An 18,273-nucleotide genomic window follows, 5' to 3' on the forward strand; every position below is an offset into this window, starting at 1 on the left:
AGCCACTCTGACTGGCATGAGGTGATATCTCAGTGTGGTTTTGATTTGTAGTTCCCTGATGAGGAGTGATGTTGAGCATCTTTTCATGTGCCTGTTGGCCATCTGGATGTCTTCTTTAGAGAAGTGTCTATTCTAGGGTCTATGTATTTAGTGAATTATCTTTAGGTCTAAATGAAAACCAGGCCAAACTCAGTATTTCTAAATACTTACAGCTTAGGACAGTGCACTTTTGTTTTTGTTTTTGTTTTTAAGTACGTAGCCATAGGTAAAGGTTTGATGATAGTCATAGGAAGAGGTTTAAAAGGTAGCTTTGCTCGAGTGCACCTTGTATCAAAGTTCCGTTCATTGGTTTTTATTTGAATGCCTTACTTTTTTGCATGTTAGTGGATTATGGACATGGCACCATTTTGAGAACTTCATATGACTAATGAAATGGGTCATTCCACTTCAGAGTAAAGTTTATTGAAGTAATTTTTCTGTGTAGGGACAACTTTTAGAATACAAGTGAGACTCATCTGTATATATATGTAATGGTTTTCCTGAGCTGACAAAATACATTAAGATTTATTTAAAATTTTTTTTTAAGTTCCAAACTTTCTAGTTAGAGCTACAGAGATGAAGTTTTATTGCCATTATTACCATTTTATTTTATTTGTACGTGGAACATTAATATTACACATCTCTGCAGATGTCAGTGCTTGAAATAATAAGGAATAAGAGCCTGGATAAATATAAAAGTGTGAAATTAAAAACTTTGTGACATCTTACAAACCTCTGGCATATGTCTAGGTTTCTTCATTTAAACACTTCTTAGAGGGGTGCCTGGGTGGCTCAATTGGTTAAGCGTCTGACTTCAGCTCAGGTCATGATCTCATGGTTTGTGAGTTCGAGCCCTGCATTGGACTCTGTGCTGACATCTCAGAGCCTGGAGCCTGCTTCAGATTCTGTGTCTCCCTCTCTCTCTGCCCCTCCCCTGCTTGCACTCTGTCTCTCTGAAAAATAAATAAGCATTAAAAAAAAGTTAAAAAACCCCACTTACAGGTTTCTTGTTGGAGCACTAAAGATTTTAATTGAGTGTTCATCCTCTATCAGAAGGCTAAAGAATAGTGATTAACTGTATTCCATATCACAGAACATTATCTGGGTATTTTACTATAAAATTAGCTAGCAAAGATAATGTAACAACTCCACCTTTAGAATAGTATCTCAAAGTGACAAAAACTGTTAAAATTTTCAGTTTCTGTTAGATCCAGTTCAGTTATAAATATTATCAGCTGAAAATACTGAAGTCTGGTCATGAAATTGTGTTAACTGTTGATATTAAAAATTCTTTTAAGTGTTTATTTAGAGAGAGAGAGAGGCAGAATGTGAGAAGGGGAGGGGCAGAGAGAGAGGAAGACACAGAACCCAAAGAAGGTTCCAGGTTTTGAGCTGTCAGCACAGAGCCCCATGCAGGGGTTTGAACTCATGAACCCTGAGATTATGACCTGAGTTGAAGTCGGATGCTTAACCAGCTGAGCCACCCAGGCGCCCCAATGTTGATATTTTCTGAAACAAGACCCAGAAGCTTTGGGTCACTTGGTCTATTGCAGCTGGTGTTGCTGTGAGCACTGTCCTATGAGCTGCTAACTTGTTAGAATCAGTAAGCTTTGGATGTGACCCATGGAGCTCTGGGAAGGCTGCAGTGACTTTGGACTTGTCCCTCTTTATGGGGAAGTGAGATCATAAGTTTCCTCATCAGCCTCTCTTTCTTTCATCTTAGACATGTTTACATGAGAAATTCAGCTTAAACCTGAAGTTCCTCAGCTATATACTGCTTCTAGGCTGGAAGTTTAATTCATTTATTTTAAAGAGCTCTTCACCTGTCTGTAAGCAGGAAAAAGCCATTTGTCCATACTTTTCACTTTTTGGAGGGGTATAATTAGAAGTAGCAGAACTCAGAGGCCCGTGCTTCTTGACAATGAGACCAACAAGACAAATATGCTAGAATGTTTAGAGAAAATTGAAAATAGAGACCTAAGTGAAATCCCAGGGGGTGGTGGGTATTGTGTCCGAATTATCAAAGCCCATGGTGATATGAGGATGTTAGCTTGTGTGTATACATAGTCATTTGTATTGACAAATACATGTGGTTGTTTTTGTAATAAAATTTACAAAATTTGTAAACGTATAGAAAATAATAAGCCATTTCACATTACAAATTCAATCTAAGCCCTATGCTCCTTTTTCATACCCCATTATCTTTCCTCCCTCTCTGTGGGTAACCACCAGCTTCAGTCAACTTAGTGTTTATTGTTCCCAGGCATATGGACATATTTTTACCATATATGTGTGTATCCAAAAATAACATGGTAATAATGCATGAATTGTGTGTACATATATCAATTAGCATAACCTATGGAATGTCAGCATAAAGCAACTTTACTTTTGTCTCCAATATTATTTTTGTGCCTTTACATTGATTTGTTGGGTAAAGTTCTTCCCCTGCCCATGGATGAAAACTGAAGAAGGTCCATGATTACTCTTGTCACTTTTGGTTGAAAAAAAAAAAAAATCCCATGATCATTATAAGTCACAAAACACAATCCCAATTCAGTAATTAAAATGTCTAGGGGACACCTGGGTGGCTCAGTCGGTTGACGTCTGACTCTCGTTTTCGGTCAGGTTGTGGGATCGAGCCCCATGTCGGGCTCTGCACCGAGTGTGGAGCCTGCTTAAGATTCTTTTTCTCTCTCCCTCTGCCCCTCCTCCCCATCTTAAAAAAAAAAAAAAAGTCCAGTTTGTTATTATCAGAACCCCCTCTGGAGAATAGTGCCCTGTTCGGGGCTTAGCATTGACCTCTGTTTGCCATTCAGGCACTCAGCAGTGGCAGTACCCAGATCAGTCACAACGAGAGGAAGTCTGTGTTGTTGAGTCATAGGTAACTTCCACCTGTGCCGCCATGATTAGTTTACATGGTCCCATGGTCCCAGGGGGCTGGGAAGAGGCTGACTGCCACCAAAGGACTCTCCACTTCCACAGTGAGAACCTCTTTGCGGTGGATGCTATATCTAGTGGGCATTTACATGGCATATGGATTTCTTCACACTCTGAGACCTTTCCTAGAGGTTCTTCCAGAGTGTCCCTCTACTCACCAGCCTTCCACTTTTGTCTTCCTACATCCCCAAGCAGCTGGCCAAGTAGCCACCCCCACAAACCAGTGAACCATGCTCAGATTTCCTGCTCATTCATTCCTCTCATTGGAAGCCAAGAGAGCCTGGCTGATGCAGTCCACAGGGATCAGTTTTCTAGAACATAAAGGAGCACAAGGAGGAGAAAGAATCTAGAAGGGCAAAAGGAGACTCTCCAGCCCACCACACATGCTTGAGTCTGCATCTGGGTCTCTATTCTGTTCCATTGTTCTGTGAGTTTATGCTTGTAACAGTGCCCCATGCTAAGTACTGCAACTTAATAGATCTTGCTAGTTGTAGGGCATGTCTCACATTTTCTAGAACCAGCATGTCAAGTCCCATAAAAAAATCGTATTAGAACTTTGCCAGGCAAATAATTCTTTAAGTTCTTAATAAGCCTATCTTTGGAATGAATTGATTAGGCTAAATTTGTCCCTAAGTGCTCCCTCTAGTCCCACAGGCATTTTTCCTTTCTGTCTTTAACTGTTCCATATAGTTAATATGCAGCTGCATTGTTATCCTGACACCACACATTTCCTTGATAAATAGAAAGATTGTGGTGAATTCCAAGTCTACATAGAACTTGGGAATAGAAATCCGTGTATACAAGCAACTTTTTCTCCCTCCTCAGAATTTTCTCACAGAATCTCTATCAAGGATGATATTTTTAATATGTAGCTCTTGCCGGCAGGGTTTGGTGAAGTTTCTGTCAATATGGTTTCTGTTGGGAATTCTGGTTACTTAAAAGGTGATTTCTCCTATCCTGATGCAGTCCCTCCATACCATTAGACATTAAGTGAAGATCTTTTCCTGCAGTGTTAAAAATGCCCACAACATGCTGTTAGGCCTTTCCTAATGGTTTAACTGAAGCATCACTCATTTTAAAAGTAGACAGCAACATCTATAATCATGTTGCTTTTTCAAGCACATAATCCTAAGAAATTAGGAATTAGACTAAGTACAACATTTGTACATTGTATTAGATACACAGAGATATGCAAATGTGCACACCAATCCTTTAATTGGAAAGAAAAGGTCACATTACATCTGTTTTTGAGTCCTTATATATCACAGAATCTAAGCCTCTACGGTTATGTTATGTTGTTTGGCATTTGGCTGTTCTCAGAATACTAATTGCCAAAACGTTTTGAATACAAATTATGATGTTCATTTCCTAGCAATAAATGGCTCTGTGAAAATATGGGGTAAGAACATATATACATGGACAGAAACATTAAGATCAAGAGCAGATCTGGCAGCCAATGGACTAATTTTTAGCTCCCCCCTGCCCACCTTCTTTTTTAAAAAAGAACTCTTTGTAATTGAAACAAAAAAATTCTTCAAAGACAGGTGATTTACGATTCTGAAGATTAAAGATTTCACTACCAAAGCAAAAAGTGGCAGTACAAAGTTAAACAAGTTTTTATAAGGTCAGTAAATACTTCTATTGCTCAGATGCTACTTTAAAAAATCAGAAAATTCTGCTGGCGTAAATTCATTTTAACTTGACAGTGACTCTTAACCAAAAATCATTGGTTGTGCCTGATTTATAAAATTATTTCTTTTTGCACAGTAGAGGCTTTTTTTTTTTTTTTTTTTAAAGCAGACATTCAATTCCTACAGGGCTTCCTGGTTGTAGGTAGAATTTCATAGAACTTCACATCTGCACCATTTGAGATATATGGGAAGAACTTATGATACAATACAGAAGAGCTATAACCTTTATTAATAATTCTGTGTTTACTCATTTTGAAGCTAACGATCCTAGAACTTAGGTGGTTAAAGAACCTACCTTTTGGCATTTATAATTCACAGCCCATGTTTGCTACCCTGTACACATTTCCAAGTTTTGAGTACTGTGGAGTACTGTTGTAAAACCACTTACTACAGCTTTGGTGGGAGGAAGAATAAAATCCCTCACACCTTACACATTTGCAGATTAAAGTTGGTTTTTGTGTAACGCTTATATTGTTTATCCTCCAACCAAACACAGATGAGGACGAGGATCACTTATTGGCATCGTCAATGATACACAGAATAATAAAAAGGACAAAGTAGGAGTTGGTGGCTTATTCATTATTTACATACCAATGTACTTCAGATTTTTTTGAATGTAATTCCTTTCCTTTCCCTGGGAATTCTTATCTACAGGACACTGGAATCCTCAAGAGTAGTTATCTCTATGCAAGTCTACTCTAGTGGAGTTTAAACCGCAGAGATCTTTCCAGTCTTAGAACTTTACAAGGGGAGTATACAAATCACTATATTATCAAGTCAAACACCTTACTAATCAAGATGTAGTGAAGTAACTCTGCTAATGACCAGTCAGCCTGTATCTTACTCACTTAACAAACGTGTTAAATAGATGTAACACCCTGCATGATGATGCGTGGTTAGGGATAGATCCAAGGGTAGGTAGAAACCACTTCTGCCCTCATGGAGTCTGAAGGGTTAGGGTGGGGCAGGGAAGAGCAGTGTATAAATGAAATCTAGCACCAACACTGACCTCCCTTATATGGACTTAACAAAACAGGAAACAAAGCATGTTACTCTTGACAAACTATGACTTTAGGCTAGGAGCCAGGGCCAAGTGGAATACAGAAGGAACTCAATTCAGGTCTAATGACCTCCTTTCTGAATACTGGCTACCTGAGTACTATTTACTATTTATTAGTGTAATTGGGAAGCTGAAAATCTTCTAAAGAAAAATAATTTCACAAAAATCAGAATATGGACTATATAAGCAGTTATTCTCTACAAATGCACTTCATTTTAAAAACAGTCATCAGATGATCCAAGATAGCTAACAATACTGATTTTTTCCTAATGAAACATCCTAATCTTTAAATTTTTTAAATGGTTATTTAATTTTGAGAGAGGGAGAGAGAGAGAGAGAGAGAGAGAGAGTGGAGTGGAGGAGGGGCAGAGAGAGAGAGAGGGGGAGAGAGAGAGATACAGAATCCGAAGAAGGCTCCAGGCTCTGAGCTGTCAGCACAGAGCCCAACGTGGGGCTTGAACCCATGAACTGTGAGATCATGACCTGAGCCGAAGTTGGACGCTCAATCGACTGAGCCACCCAGGCACCCCAAACATCCTAATCTTTTATTTCCTTAATCGAATACATTTTTTACTATTAGGGACTATTTCTTGGTGTTTATATTTAGCTGAAATATCTGCCTCTTATGAGATAAAGCATATAAACTGAAAAGTGTGATGAATGTAAGGTGTCTAAAAATTGTCTACACAGATTCTACAAGTATTATTTATCTGCCAAATTTAATACCGTATCACTTTACCAAATCACAACAAATACGACACAGAGACAATTTGTTTAAGAAAAGTTTTACTAATGTGTTATTATTTCAGCAAAGTTATTGCAACAGGTTTAAAAGGCAGAGAGATACACTATCACAGGCTATAAAGTAACAAAGGAATTTTATACAATTAAAATATTACACAGACTGATGGGATTTACTGAATAACAGATCCATAAAAGAAACTAAATCTGAAAGATTAAATCCAGTATTAGCACCTACAGTATCTCTGAAAGTAAAACTTTTAACTGTTTCATTCTTTCCTAATATATTTCTTAACTTTCTTGCAAATACAGTGCTCTCAAAACCCCGAAGATGAATGAAGGGCATAAGAAACCCTGACACTAAGAACATACAGCCAGAAGAACTATAAACACGAACTCGGACTTGAGAGTTTTAGTTGGAAATCACTGAACTTACTGTACTTGAACCAATCCTAAGATTTCTGTGCACTGAATACTGTATATGAGGAAAAGTCTATGAATCATAAGGTTTGCCAGTAGGGACAGTTAAAAATTAGCAATATACGGTATTATTCCTATCAAATTTTTTTCTCATAAGTTATATTTATAACAAAACTATAATTAAAATATTTATTATACTTGCTTATTACACATTCAGGGACACAGCAGGGACATTTATGTGTTTGATGGTTTAGCATCCACTTTATTGTGCTTACTTATTTTTGTAAGGAACACGCAACACATAGTACATCTTCCCAACATTCAAGGTAATGCAATAACAAAATTCTCCAAAGAAAAATAACTGGAAATTGCATTAAATACTGTTTTAATTAGGAATAACTGTTATAATAGAACAAGTAACATTATACATTGTTTTTCCAATGAGCTTCCGTTGGAGAAACTGAACAGCAGAAATAGATCTTTAAGATTTTGGCCATGGCAAAACTGGTAGGTCTATGAGATCTGGGAGATGCGTTAGCAAAACCACAGACACAGCCTACCTTTCACCAAAATCCCGGAGAAAAGCATTTTCTGAACTTGGGGGAAATAAGACTGAACACTGGCTAAGATGGGACTCACTGAAGTCTCAAGCCACCTGGGAAGCTGGCCCCAGGAATGAGAGAACCACTGTCCTGGTGGCAGGTAAGAAATGAATTTTGTGTTGGGCTGACCAACGGCTTATTTTATTAACGGCTTTGAATAAAAAAAGTGAAATGCTTCATTGTGTTTTCTCAGAAACTAATCAAGAGATTACAGAGTCCTACACAATTTGGAGACACAAAGTGGATGCTGAGTGACCAGAGGTCACTCCAGGTGTGGAATTTTAGAAAGTTAGTCCTTGGAGTAAATGGCACCGTGGCTCTGGCAGCAGATACAAAGGAATGATGCTCTGGAGAGGAGGTAGGGGACACTCTGCGATCGGCCAGTGGATAGATGAGGGTCCCAGCTGGAGGAGGGATCTGTAGTTAGGAAAAGGAGGAGTTTTAGAAAGGGATGCTAAAAATAACCTCTAAAACAAGTCTCTCACACCAACTGATCAGAGGTCCTAATAAGTGCGCTACGGTCTATCTAACAGAATACTTGGATCTGTACTAATTGACTAAGCAAGTACATAGCCCAGCAGTCCAGAAATGCAAGCCCTGTATATTTCTTATTCTTTTTTTTAAGAAGGATGATTCTTTTTATTTATATTGAGAGAGAGAGAGAGAGAGAGAGAGAGAGAGAGAGAGAGAGAGAGAAAACGAATGAACATGAATGGGGCAGAAAGCGAGGGAAAAAGAGAATCCCAAGCAGGCTGTTAGCATGGAGCCTGACATGGGGCTCGAACTCATGAACTGTGAGATCATGACCTGAGCCGAAACCAAGAGGCAGAAGCCTAATCAATTGAGTCACCCAGGCACCCCAAGCCCTCTATATTTCAATCTCTGACCAATCATGCCATAAAATATAGTACAGCACAGGGTGAAGTAGCAAATCTGGGGCCAGGCTGCCTCAACTGCTGCCTACTAGTTTTTAGCTTTAGATAAGTAACTTAAGTTCTCTGTGCCTGAGTTTCCTCATCTGAAAAAACTGGGATAATACTACCTACTTTGTAGTGTTGTTGTGATGATTAAAATTAAGCATTTAGAATAGTGCAGGCACATAATAAACACCAACAAAAGTTAGCTATTTTTATCACCACTAATTTATTGTGACAGAATGATACATTCCAATTTTTTAAATAAAGAAGATAATCCAAAGAGAAAACACCATCAATCTTTAATAAAGATATTTTAAGTGTTTTTTTAATAAAGGCCATCTCCATGATTTGTGTATTTTCTTTTTTTTGTTGTTGTTAAAATCATTAGCTCTCATATAATGCTTCAACCTGCAGAAAACTTAGAGACTTAAGAAAAATGGCAGAATCGAATTAATTATTCTTACAGTTTCTCCCCCTCCTCCAAGACCTCAGCCCATGCTAGATCCTGGCCTGAGGAACACACAGCTCTAAAAACTAAATTGAACAAAAATATTTGCATTCATGAAACTATCCAGAAGTTCCTAAAGTAAATCTTTCCCATTTCAAAATTTCACAGTTGCCTAACTATTGATAGATTAGTCTCTGGTGTGTAATTGCTCAAAACCCCACACCACCTCAGAAAGACATTATATTTAGCAATAATAGCTGCAAAACGAGTCATGACAAATGGGTTGTGCCAAGTCAACACAGCTGCAATTGATAAAATAAACTTATTCCAATGGCACATAACAAAAACCACACTTTAAGGTTCCCGGTTGCTCAACTGAGAAATGCAAGTTTGGAAATGGTACACGAGAAAGTGTATGAACAAGTAACACTAAGTGTTCCCAAACAAGTCCTTCTTAAAAGAAATGAGACACTTGGCAGAGGATGTCATTATTTAGATTTTCGGCTTTCAAAGTCAAAGAATTCAGGTGACAACTTCACTAGTGCTAAGAGGTGGCAGCCTTGGAATGCTGGTTGGTTTATAGGGTTTGATAAATTGTGCAGGGGCAGACAAAATGTATTTTTAAAGAAAGTCTTGAAAAAAAAAAGGGGAAGATAAACAATAATCTGATGAACTCTTCCCTTTCCCCATGTTTCTGCTGCTGCAAGTACTTATACGAAGTATGGTGTAAAAACTGGTTTTCTGGTCAATCAGGCTTGGGTTCATATCCCAAAACGTGTTAAACTGAATGATTTTGAGAACACCATTTAATCTATTTGTACCTTGGTTTGCTCATCTGTGAAATGGAGAAAATACTTTGCAGAATTCTTATAAGAATGAGAAATACCATTTGTATAATACCTGGCACAGAGCAGGTGCTCTCAAAGTGGCAGTTATTATTGTTGTTGCCCTGGAAGGAAGAGTATGTCTGCTTTGGTAGCATCTGTTTCTGTGCTGTGAGTTAGTGACACATACCTGCAAACGGCCAATCAGGAAAGTACGGTAGCAGAGCACTGTAGAAAGTGTATGTGACTGAAATCAGCAGAAACCATGAGGTACGATTTTCTGTTACTTAGAAGGCTATGCTCATGTACTATGGCTTCCACGTTATTTGCTTACAGACTCCCATCAGTATTGACTAATGTATTTCTCACTTATTCAGAGTCATTATATGGATATAGAAGAACATAAATATTCTAAACAAAAGAATTACATTTATGGTTCTACCCACTAGGGGTATGGTTTCTTCTACAGGGCAATGAAGCCACTTAAATAAATGAAATATTCAGAATCTCCCCCTCCACTCTGAAATGTTTCTTTGGTTATTAAAGCCATTCATCATATGGGCAGGGCAATCGCTGAAATGATTTTTATATGCAAAATCCAACTATTTGAATGTCTAGGATTGCCTTGAAATACTAAAACAAGAACCCCCCCCCCAAAAAAAAAAACAAAACATGCCCTAAAACAAAGTAAGAAAACCAGTCTGAAAATAGTACAGGGGGAAAAAAAAAATCAGGATTAAATTCTAGATCACCAAACGGAATTTGGGCTAAATACACATTTTAAATATAAAGCCAATACAGGGAATATGCCATAATCTAAAGATTTATTTACCATGCAGGAAAGAAAATTCACGCATGCTACAAATGATAAAAACTGCATATATGTCATATAATTTTATTTTTACCTTTAATTCGATGGTTTATCTCCCACTGCTCATGCCTCTGTCTTCATAAATGGTGATTTCAATCTAAACAGCATGGCTGTTAAGAAAACACACTGTAGAGTGGAACATATAAAAGGGGACCATGGCAAGATGGTGTGTGTGATCTGTGCACTTTGCTGTCAATTCGCTTTGCTCATTTTTAAATTATTAAGGATTTCTCCTACCCAAGTTAAACATGATGCTTTCTCCATCTTGCCAAAATCTTCAAGAAATGTAACTGCCTGCAGTACTCCACATGTCCTCCCTCTCAAACACTGATTATTTATTTTTTGAAGAAAGAAAAAAAAAATTCTGGAAAAAGATGCTATAGTGTAGAAGCTAGAGGGTTCTTGGCTGAGAACTGAAGGAGGTAATGAATTCAGGGGTTCAAAATGCCCTGAAATTATTTGCTAACTTTTTCCTGGGAGAGGGTTCATGACCTCTAAAAGTTTAAGAACCACTGCTGTGGAAGATAATAAAACTGCTGAAATTATTATCAGCTGGAAGGCCTGGGATTATCTGACCTAGGTTTTTAAAAAAATTTATTTTACTCATTACTCCAGTTATCAAGTTAAATTAGTTTTCTTGCAATTTTATTTACCAAATTTACTTAGTGAGTTTCAAAGCTTACTGCCTCTAAAAATATGCACAGTACGTCAAAGGTAATGAAATGATACATCTGGCAGCTGTAACTGATTTCAACTAGTCAGATGAACCCCCATGGAACTGCAATTCATTTGGATGACAAGTCTCGCCACACATTATGAGTTTATGCATTTCAAAGAGGCTATAGGTTCAGAGTTTCTGCAGCTGAAATGCATTACTCATACCACCCCCATTATTACTACAAGATGCCCTCAGAACCACCAAGAAAGACGGTAACCAGAATATTAAACAATCCAGAGACCTGCACAATTGCAAAGGAAGGAGACTTGCTTTAAGAAAAATGTTGGAGACAAGAGGCTTATGGTAGGTATGCAATTCACACAGAAGATTTCTAGGGCAAATAAATACATGAGAAAGGAGTTAAATTCTCTCCAGGTGATGCCCAAGAGTACTGTCAAAATTTTCTTTTTATAGATATTTAGACCTTATGATCTGGACTAAAAAGATACAACTCGAAGTCCTCTCTCAATGGGATCTGTCAGGAGGAGGCCTTGGGGAGCATATATCTTCTCATTCTGCTCTTGAATGTATTTGGACACTTTCTTCAGAACCTGACAGAAAAGAAACACCACAGCTTTTTATGTCATCATCAGATTTTACCTTAGGTAGCAGCTGGATCTCCAAATACTCAGGCAGTGGAATTAGTTTTCAAAACCAGAAACAGATATTCATATGGAGGGATACAGCTCTGAGTATGTGGCACACACCAGTTGTACACGACATTCAGCACAGTCTGATGGACTCGGCGAGTCACAAGTTATCTTCAATACGGTGAAAGTGCAAATGCACACAAAAGCATGAGTGCCGGCCCCTCCTCCCCGCCCTGTCGTCTCAATCCTGGATACAGAGAAATAAGTGGATGCTCACATACACAAAAGTTAGTTGTACTTTTCCCTTTCCCACTCATAATGTGTTGTCAGTGTGATACCTTCTAATACCAAGAGTACTTCTTGGCCTTCCGTCCCCTTTAACACTGAAGAACTGCTGTTTCTCGTTTGTATGTTTTCATCAATTGTAAGTAATGATACAAAGTTGGCCCATAACAAAAGATAGAAGATAGCCCAGTTAGTTTAAAACGGAAAAGTTTATTTCCTTTGTAAAGCACGTGACTGTCAGTGGCTATGGAGTTTCTGATGACAAGTGTCTTCCATCATTTCCGTGTCTGCATATAGTGCTACTCTGTAGTTTGCTCTTGTGTCCTCGATGGGAACTTCAATTTATAAGTTTAGCATTAAGGTTGTAAAAGTCAAAGCAAATGCAGACAAAAACCAGAAAGGATACAAAGGAACTTCTGGAAATTGCCAAATCTCCAGCTTTAATAAGGGCAATTTTGAGACCAATAAGCTAGGGGAAAATAAATCTTAAAAGTTATATACAAAATCAAAGAGTTACATGTTTTATTTCAGATTCAAAGTCATCATAATAACCCCTTTTTTGGCTCTAATGTTCAAAAAGGCTTTGATCCAGTTCTTTAATTACTATATATTTTCTTAAATTCATACTACCAGAATACAATAAAGTCACAGATAAGCGCAATCACAACATAAAGGGGAAAAAGAACTGTATGAAAATAGTTGGAAATTAAGAAACAATTTAAGAGTGGGTCTACAATGCACCGGGGCAAACTAACAAAATTAGGATGCTACAATTTAGGTACTTTCGTATAAATTGATTTAGAATTTAAAACACTAGGTAGTCTGTACAGTGGATTTTCTTACTGAAGGAAAGTGAAATTTAAATAAATTCATTCAAGTTACATCTTTGGGAATACTACAATCTCATGTTCTAAAAGAGCATGATATCATTAAAAGAGCAGTCTGCAGGGTTAAGTAGTGAATTAAGAATACCACCACTTCTGGGGCAGTTGGGTGGCTCAGTCGGTTAAGTGTCTGACTTCGGTTCAGGTCATGATCTTGCAGTTTGTGGGTTTGAGCCCTGCATCTGGCTCTGTGCTGACAACTCAGAGCCTGAAGCCTGCTTCACATTCTGTCTCCCTCGCTCTCTGCCCCTCCACAACTCATGCTCTCTCTCAAAAAATAAACATTAAAAGAAAAAACTTAAAAAATACCACTTCTAGGGGCGCCTGGGTGGCGCAGTCGGTTAAGCGTCCGACTTCAGCCAGGTCACGATCTCGCGGTCCGTGAGTTCGAGCCCCGCGTCAGGCTCTGGGCTGATGGCTCAGAGCCTGGAGCCTGTTTCCGATTCTGTGTCTCCCTCTCTCTCTGCCCCTCCCCCGTTCATGCTCTGTCTCTCTCTGTCCCAAAAATAAATAAACGTTGAAAAAAAAAATTAAAAAAAAAATACCACTTCTAAAGAATTTTTTTTTTTTTTTTTTTTACCTAATTACCTGAAGTAATACAAATATCATTCTATTTTCAACTCACAAAGAACCTGAGTAATGCTTGGTCTTTATGGGCAAAAAAAAATCTTAGGTACTTTTTATCAGTTTATCAATCATGCTAAAATAACAAATGTAAGGAAGTAGCCCATAAAGGTGCCCAAGTCAGGACTCTCAATCTTCTGTCCAATTTCTTTCCCAGCTTATCTGACAGAACTGGAAATTGGAGAGTCGGTGTGCCCTCACTCCAGTACCTTTACACTAGGGGGTGGCAGTCAGAAAAGCATCTGCATGGCTGGTTGCAAAGAAAGGATTCCTTCAGAACAGCTTTCCTCCCTCACTCCTTGGGCACAGGTTACGAGCAAAGAAATAGCATGCCTTTATTTGATTCAAGCATTAACTTTGATGTGCAAAGTTTTTACTTAAATTTTAATAACATTCATGTGCACTTAGGTATCAGTTCAGAAACAAAACAATGTCTTCTTTTTGCATAAGCTCCAAATCCTCTTAATATTGCTCTGCGGAAGGCAGGACTGTCTTAGTCTCTTCAGCAACAAGAAAGCTTTAACATGAGTAAACTCACACTGCGTCCCAGGCAGGACAAATCAGCATGCTCACTCCTAGGAAGCTTTATGTTGACATTTTGCTCACAGTTTATTATTTTTGGTAAATCAATGTCAAAACAAACAAGAATATTGGACAAAATTATCTGTTATCCTCAAACCCTCAACAAAACCTCAATCTGTGTAATATTTACAAAGCTGAAGACAATCCAACCTCAGCAAAGACTATTTATTATCCTCCTTGAGAATATTAAACTGGAGAAAGCCTCAAGAAGAAATACAGACCTTTAAGAAAAACTATCCTAAGTGCGGCTAAGCAAGAACAGCAGGATCTTAGTATTTTCAGAAAATATCTAAGTTCCTTCTAATTTGTTCCTTTTACAGATTACAGCACATAAGCAGAAAGGATGTTATGAACCAGGCAGACAGCTACTGCGAGGAGAAGCTTCTACAAGCCCATTTGTTCCCCAATTATAATGGGCAGCAACAATAGAGAAATAACACTGAAGTCTTTATCTTCATTTTAAATCAATAAATAGCACATTACAGGGGAAAAAAAGCATGATTGTTCTAGTGAGTTTTAAAAGGCTTATTTACAATTTCAAAAAATTTAACCCACATGACAAAGCGTAAGTACTATTATATTAGGCTTTCTGTTTGTAGGTTAAAAATTTTAGTCTTTAAAACAATACAGACTAAATGACTCAAGCCTGTCCTTTCATAAAGTAGAAAATAATAGCACAGAAATTCCTAAGGGACAAACTGGAGGGAGGGAGAAGGCAGCTTTTCTTACACTTTTATCATTTTATCAAAACTACAAATATACATTTAAAATTTTTCTTTTGAAAGTATAAATACATCATATCTTAATTAGGACCATTCCAGCTGTTCACTTTGCGTGATCTAGTTATTCATTGTCCAGTAAAATCACCTACTTAAAACATGTAGCCACACCTTAAATTTTGGTTTCTTGACTAATTTTATTTGGTCTTTACTCGCTTTATAAAACCCCGTAAAAAGAAACTTTGGTTAGACATATAAAGTAGTGCCTTCTATATTGCCTATGAACCTAAGTGAAAACATATATTAGGATCAATACATTTCCACTTTATTTCTGATACTGAGAACTGCCTTTCAAGACTAGTAATTAAAGGGATATATATATATTTTAATTTTAATTAATTAATTTTTAGTAGGCTCTGCACCCAATGTGGGACTTGAACTCACAACCCTGAGATCAAGAGTTGCATGCTCTACCAACTGAGCCAGGCAGGTGCCCCCAGTCAAAGGGATTTTAATTAAAAGCTACCAAATGTTTTAGCAGCTAAATAAGCCAGCAGCTGCTAAAAAAGATTACTCATATTTGAAAAAAAATTGTATATGAGTTCACAAATACCTGATTAAATCATGTATGTGTGTATATATGTAAACACTTAAGTTAGTGTACGTGTATATATGTAGATACACTAAATTCTCACTTATTTTAAAATTTTATTTTTATAATAATATCTCTATTTTTATTTTATTTTAGAGATAGAGAGCACATGCACACACTTGTGCAAGGGAGAGGGCTACAGGGAGAGAGGGAGAGAGAGAAAGAGAGAGAGAATGAGAGAATCTTAAGCCGACTCTACGTTCAGTGCAGAGCTCAATGTGGGGCTCGATCCCACAACCCTAGGATCATGGTCTGAGCCAAAATCCAGAGTCAGATGCTCAACTGAGTCACCCGGGTACCTCTTAAAGATTTTATTTTTAAGTAATCTTCACACCCAACGTGGAGCTCGAACTCGCAGCCCCAAGATCAAGAGTCGTTCGCTCTACTGACTGATCCAGCCAGGTGCCCCTTATATTTATCTTAAGAAAACACTATTTATTATTAAGCATCTACCATATGTAAGACAATACATTAATTCTAATACCCATTTTATAGTTGAAAGAATTCAGATTAATTTATCCATGATCCTATAATTAGTGAATGACTTGGCTGGAACCCAATTACCCATTTCTTTTTACAACTGACATTAGAAGGAGGTTTCTGTATCTATTTCAGTAAATGCACATGGATAAATAAAAGTTAACTGAAATCGTATCAACAAATGTGAAATGTAGTGAAATGACAACTCTACTAGGCTTGAACAAAATACTCTCTCTGGAGGATGTAATTCTACTTTAAATTGGCAATATTACATACTTCTTTAAATGACCATCCCCGGATGACCTAGTTTCTATCCATATGAATTCAGCCTTACCCTCCCCTCCTACATCCAGCTTCTCATTCAATCTTGGTTCTACTATCAACATATTCCTTGAATTTGTTCACTTCCTTCTATCTCTACTGCTCTGTTCCCTGTCCAAGCTATCGTCATCTCTTGTCTGGATTTCTATGGAGCATTGTACCTGGTTTCCCTACTTCCACTTTTGTATCTTTTTTTCCCTCCAGAGCAAAGAAATTGCTTTAAAATGAAAATCTGATCATATCACTCTCCCGCTTAAGACCTTGAAATAGCTTCCCCCCTGCACTGAAAATAAAGTCTGAACATCTTTCCATGGACTACACACTCCTACATGACACAGCTCCTTCCTTACCTCTCCAAATTCACCTACAGCCCCTCTCTTCCACACTGGCCTTCTTACAATTCCCAGGACCCATCATGCTCTCTGGGCCTTTTTATTTACCATCTCTCTGCCTGAATGGTCTGGGCGATTTGCAGCCTTCACTTAGCAGCTTAAATGTTACCATTTCAGTGGCCTTTTCTGACCACACAATCTAAATTAGGTCTCTCCTATTATTTTCTATCATGGGAAAGTTTGTTTTCTTCAAGATGTTTATTGCCATTAATAATTTGGTTGGTTTTGTTTCCTTAACATCAGTTGTTACCACTAAATTATAAATACTACAAGGTCAGTAACCATGTTTGTCCTATTCCATTATATCCCCTGTGCATTGTTTAGCACATAGTAGGCTTTCGATAAATATTTATCAAATGAATGAAACCCTTGTCCCTTCACTCAGCAAGTGTACTATTAAAGATAAGCTGCTAAGACAAAACACAGACTGAAAGCTGATACTGATCCTTTACAACTTCTGATTTTGAATATTAAACAGGAATGAAAGTTGGCTGCTTCTCTGTGTAATATGGAGAAAAATATAACAACTAATTTAGTTATTTAGATATACCCTTTTTAGTAACACTAACACAATTCATGTCAGGATGCTAATGAATATGGCAGCATCTCCAGCCAGTAACTCACAAAAATAATTTAGCTGCAACTCTCTGCTCTCTACTACACAGAGTGCAAGACAATCACGGGGACAGTTCTGTTGTGTGGGGTATAGTACAGATACCTGTATAGCATTTCAGTTGCTAAACATGCTCAAAATTAAATGATGTATTAGGGGTTTACTCTGATTGGCTTAAATTCATTCAATACACATTCAGTGAGCACCTAATGCACCCAGGGCATGGTGTTATGCATGAAGAGGGACACAAAACAGTTAAGGCACTGTCCTTGACCTCAAGAAAAATACATACTTAAAGGGCAAATAAGAAAGCAAACTGCTACATTCAAAAGTCCAGAGAGGTAAGTGCCAGGAAAGAGACATAAATAAAATGCGGGGATACATAGGTCAGAAAGATACTAATTAGAAGAGTAAGGAAAGGTTACAGGACAGAGGCACCTAAGGGTTTGGTGAGACTTGAACACAGGGAGAGTGGCACTATAGGTGGAGGAAAACCTAGGAGGGTACGTTTGGTGCCCAGCGAGGAAGCGGGTTTGGCCAAAAGATACAGTGAGAAAGGGGCGGGAGAAAGCTGGAAAGGGAGGCCTGAGGTCAGCTGGAGAAAGGGCTTGAGCTTTACTCACTGGCAGTGAATGGGAAGCCAGGAGAGGCCTCCGAATTTATAGGAGTGCTAGAGGAAGAAATGCAGTGTCCATGAAGGCAGCAATAGATGGTTTGGGCAAGTGAAAGAATGGAAGAAATGAAACTCATCACACTATTTCGACAGTCTAAGAGGTAATAAGGGTGTACATTAGAAAAGTGGCAGAAGAAATCATGAAAAGTTAATGAATGGGAAAATAGCAGATATTTCAGTCTTTGACAAC

At 37.9% G+C, this 18,273-nt stretch overlaps 1 protein-coding gene across 3 annotated transcripts in view; it reads right to left on the bottom strand.

The window, feature by feature from the left end:
- Positions 1-6,496: 6,496 nt before the first annotated feature.
- The window catches only part of GOLGA7 (golgin A7), a 30,444-nt gene continuing 18,667 nt past the window's right edge, over positions 6,497-18,273 (bottom strand). For all 3 annotated transcript variants that reach the window (XM_030312575.1, XM_030312574.1, XM_030312573.2), the window contains 3 exons: positions 11,718-11,819; positions 10,585-10,647; positions 6,497-7,907 (listed from right to left, as the gene is read on the bottom strand). In XM_030312575.1, the coding sequence (XP_030168435.1) occupies positions 10,600-10,647; positions 11,718-11,819 (150 nt within the window). In that variant the 3' untranslated portion in view covers positions 6,497-7,907; positions 10,585-10,599. The remainder of the gene's footprint in view (positions 7,908-10,584; positions 10,648-11,717; positions 11,820-18,273) is intronic.

The sequence above is a fragment of the Lynx canadensis genome, chromosome B1 (assembly GCF_007474595.2).
Source record: "Lynx canadensis isolate LIC74 chromosome B1, mLynCan4.pri.v2, whole genome shotgun sequence".
Taxonomy (NCBI): Eukaryota; Metazoa; Chordata; class Mammalia; order Carnivora; family Felidae; genus Lynx; species Lynx canadensis.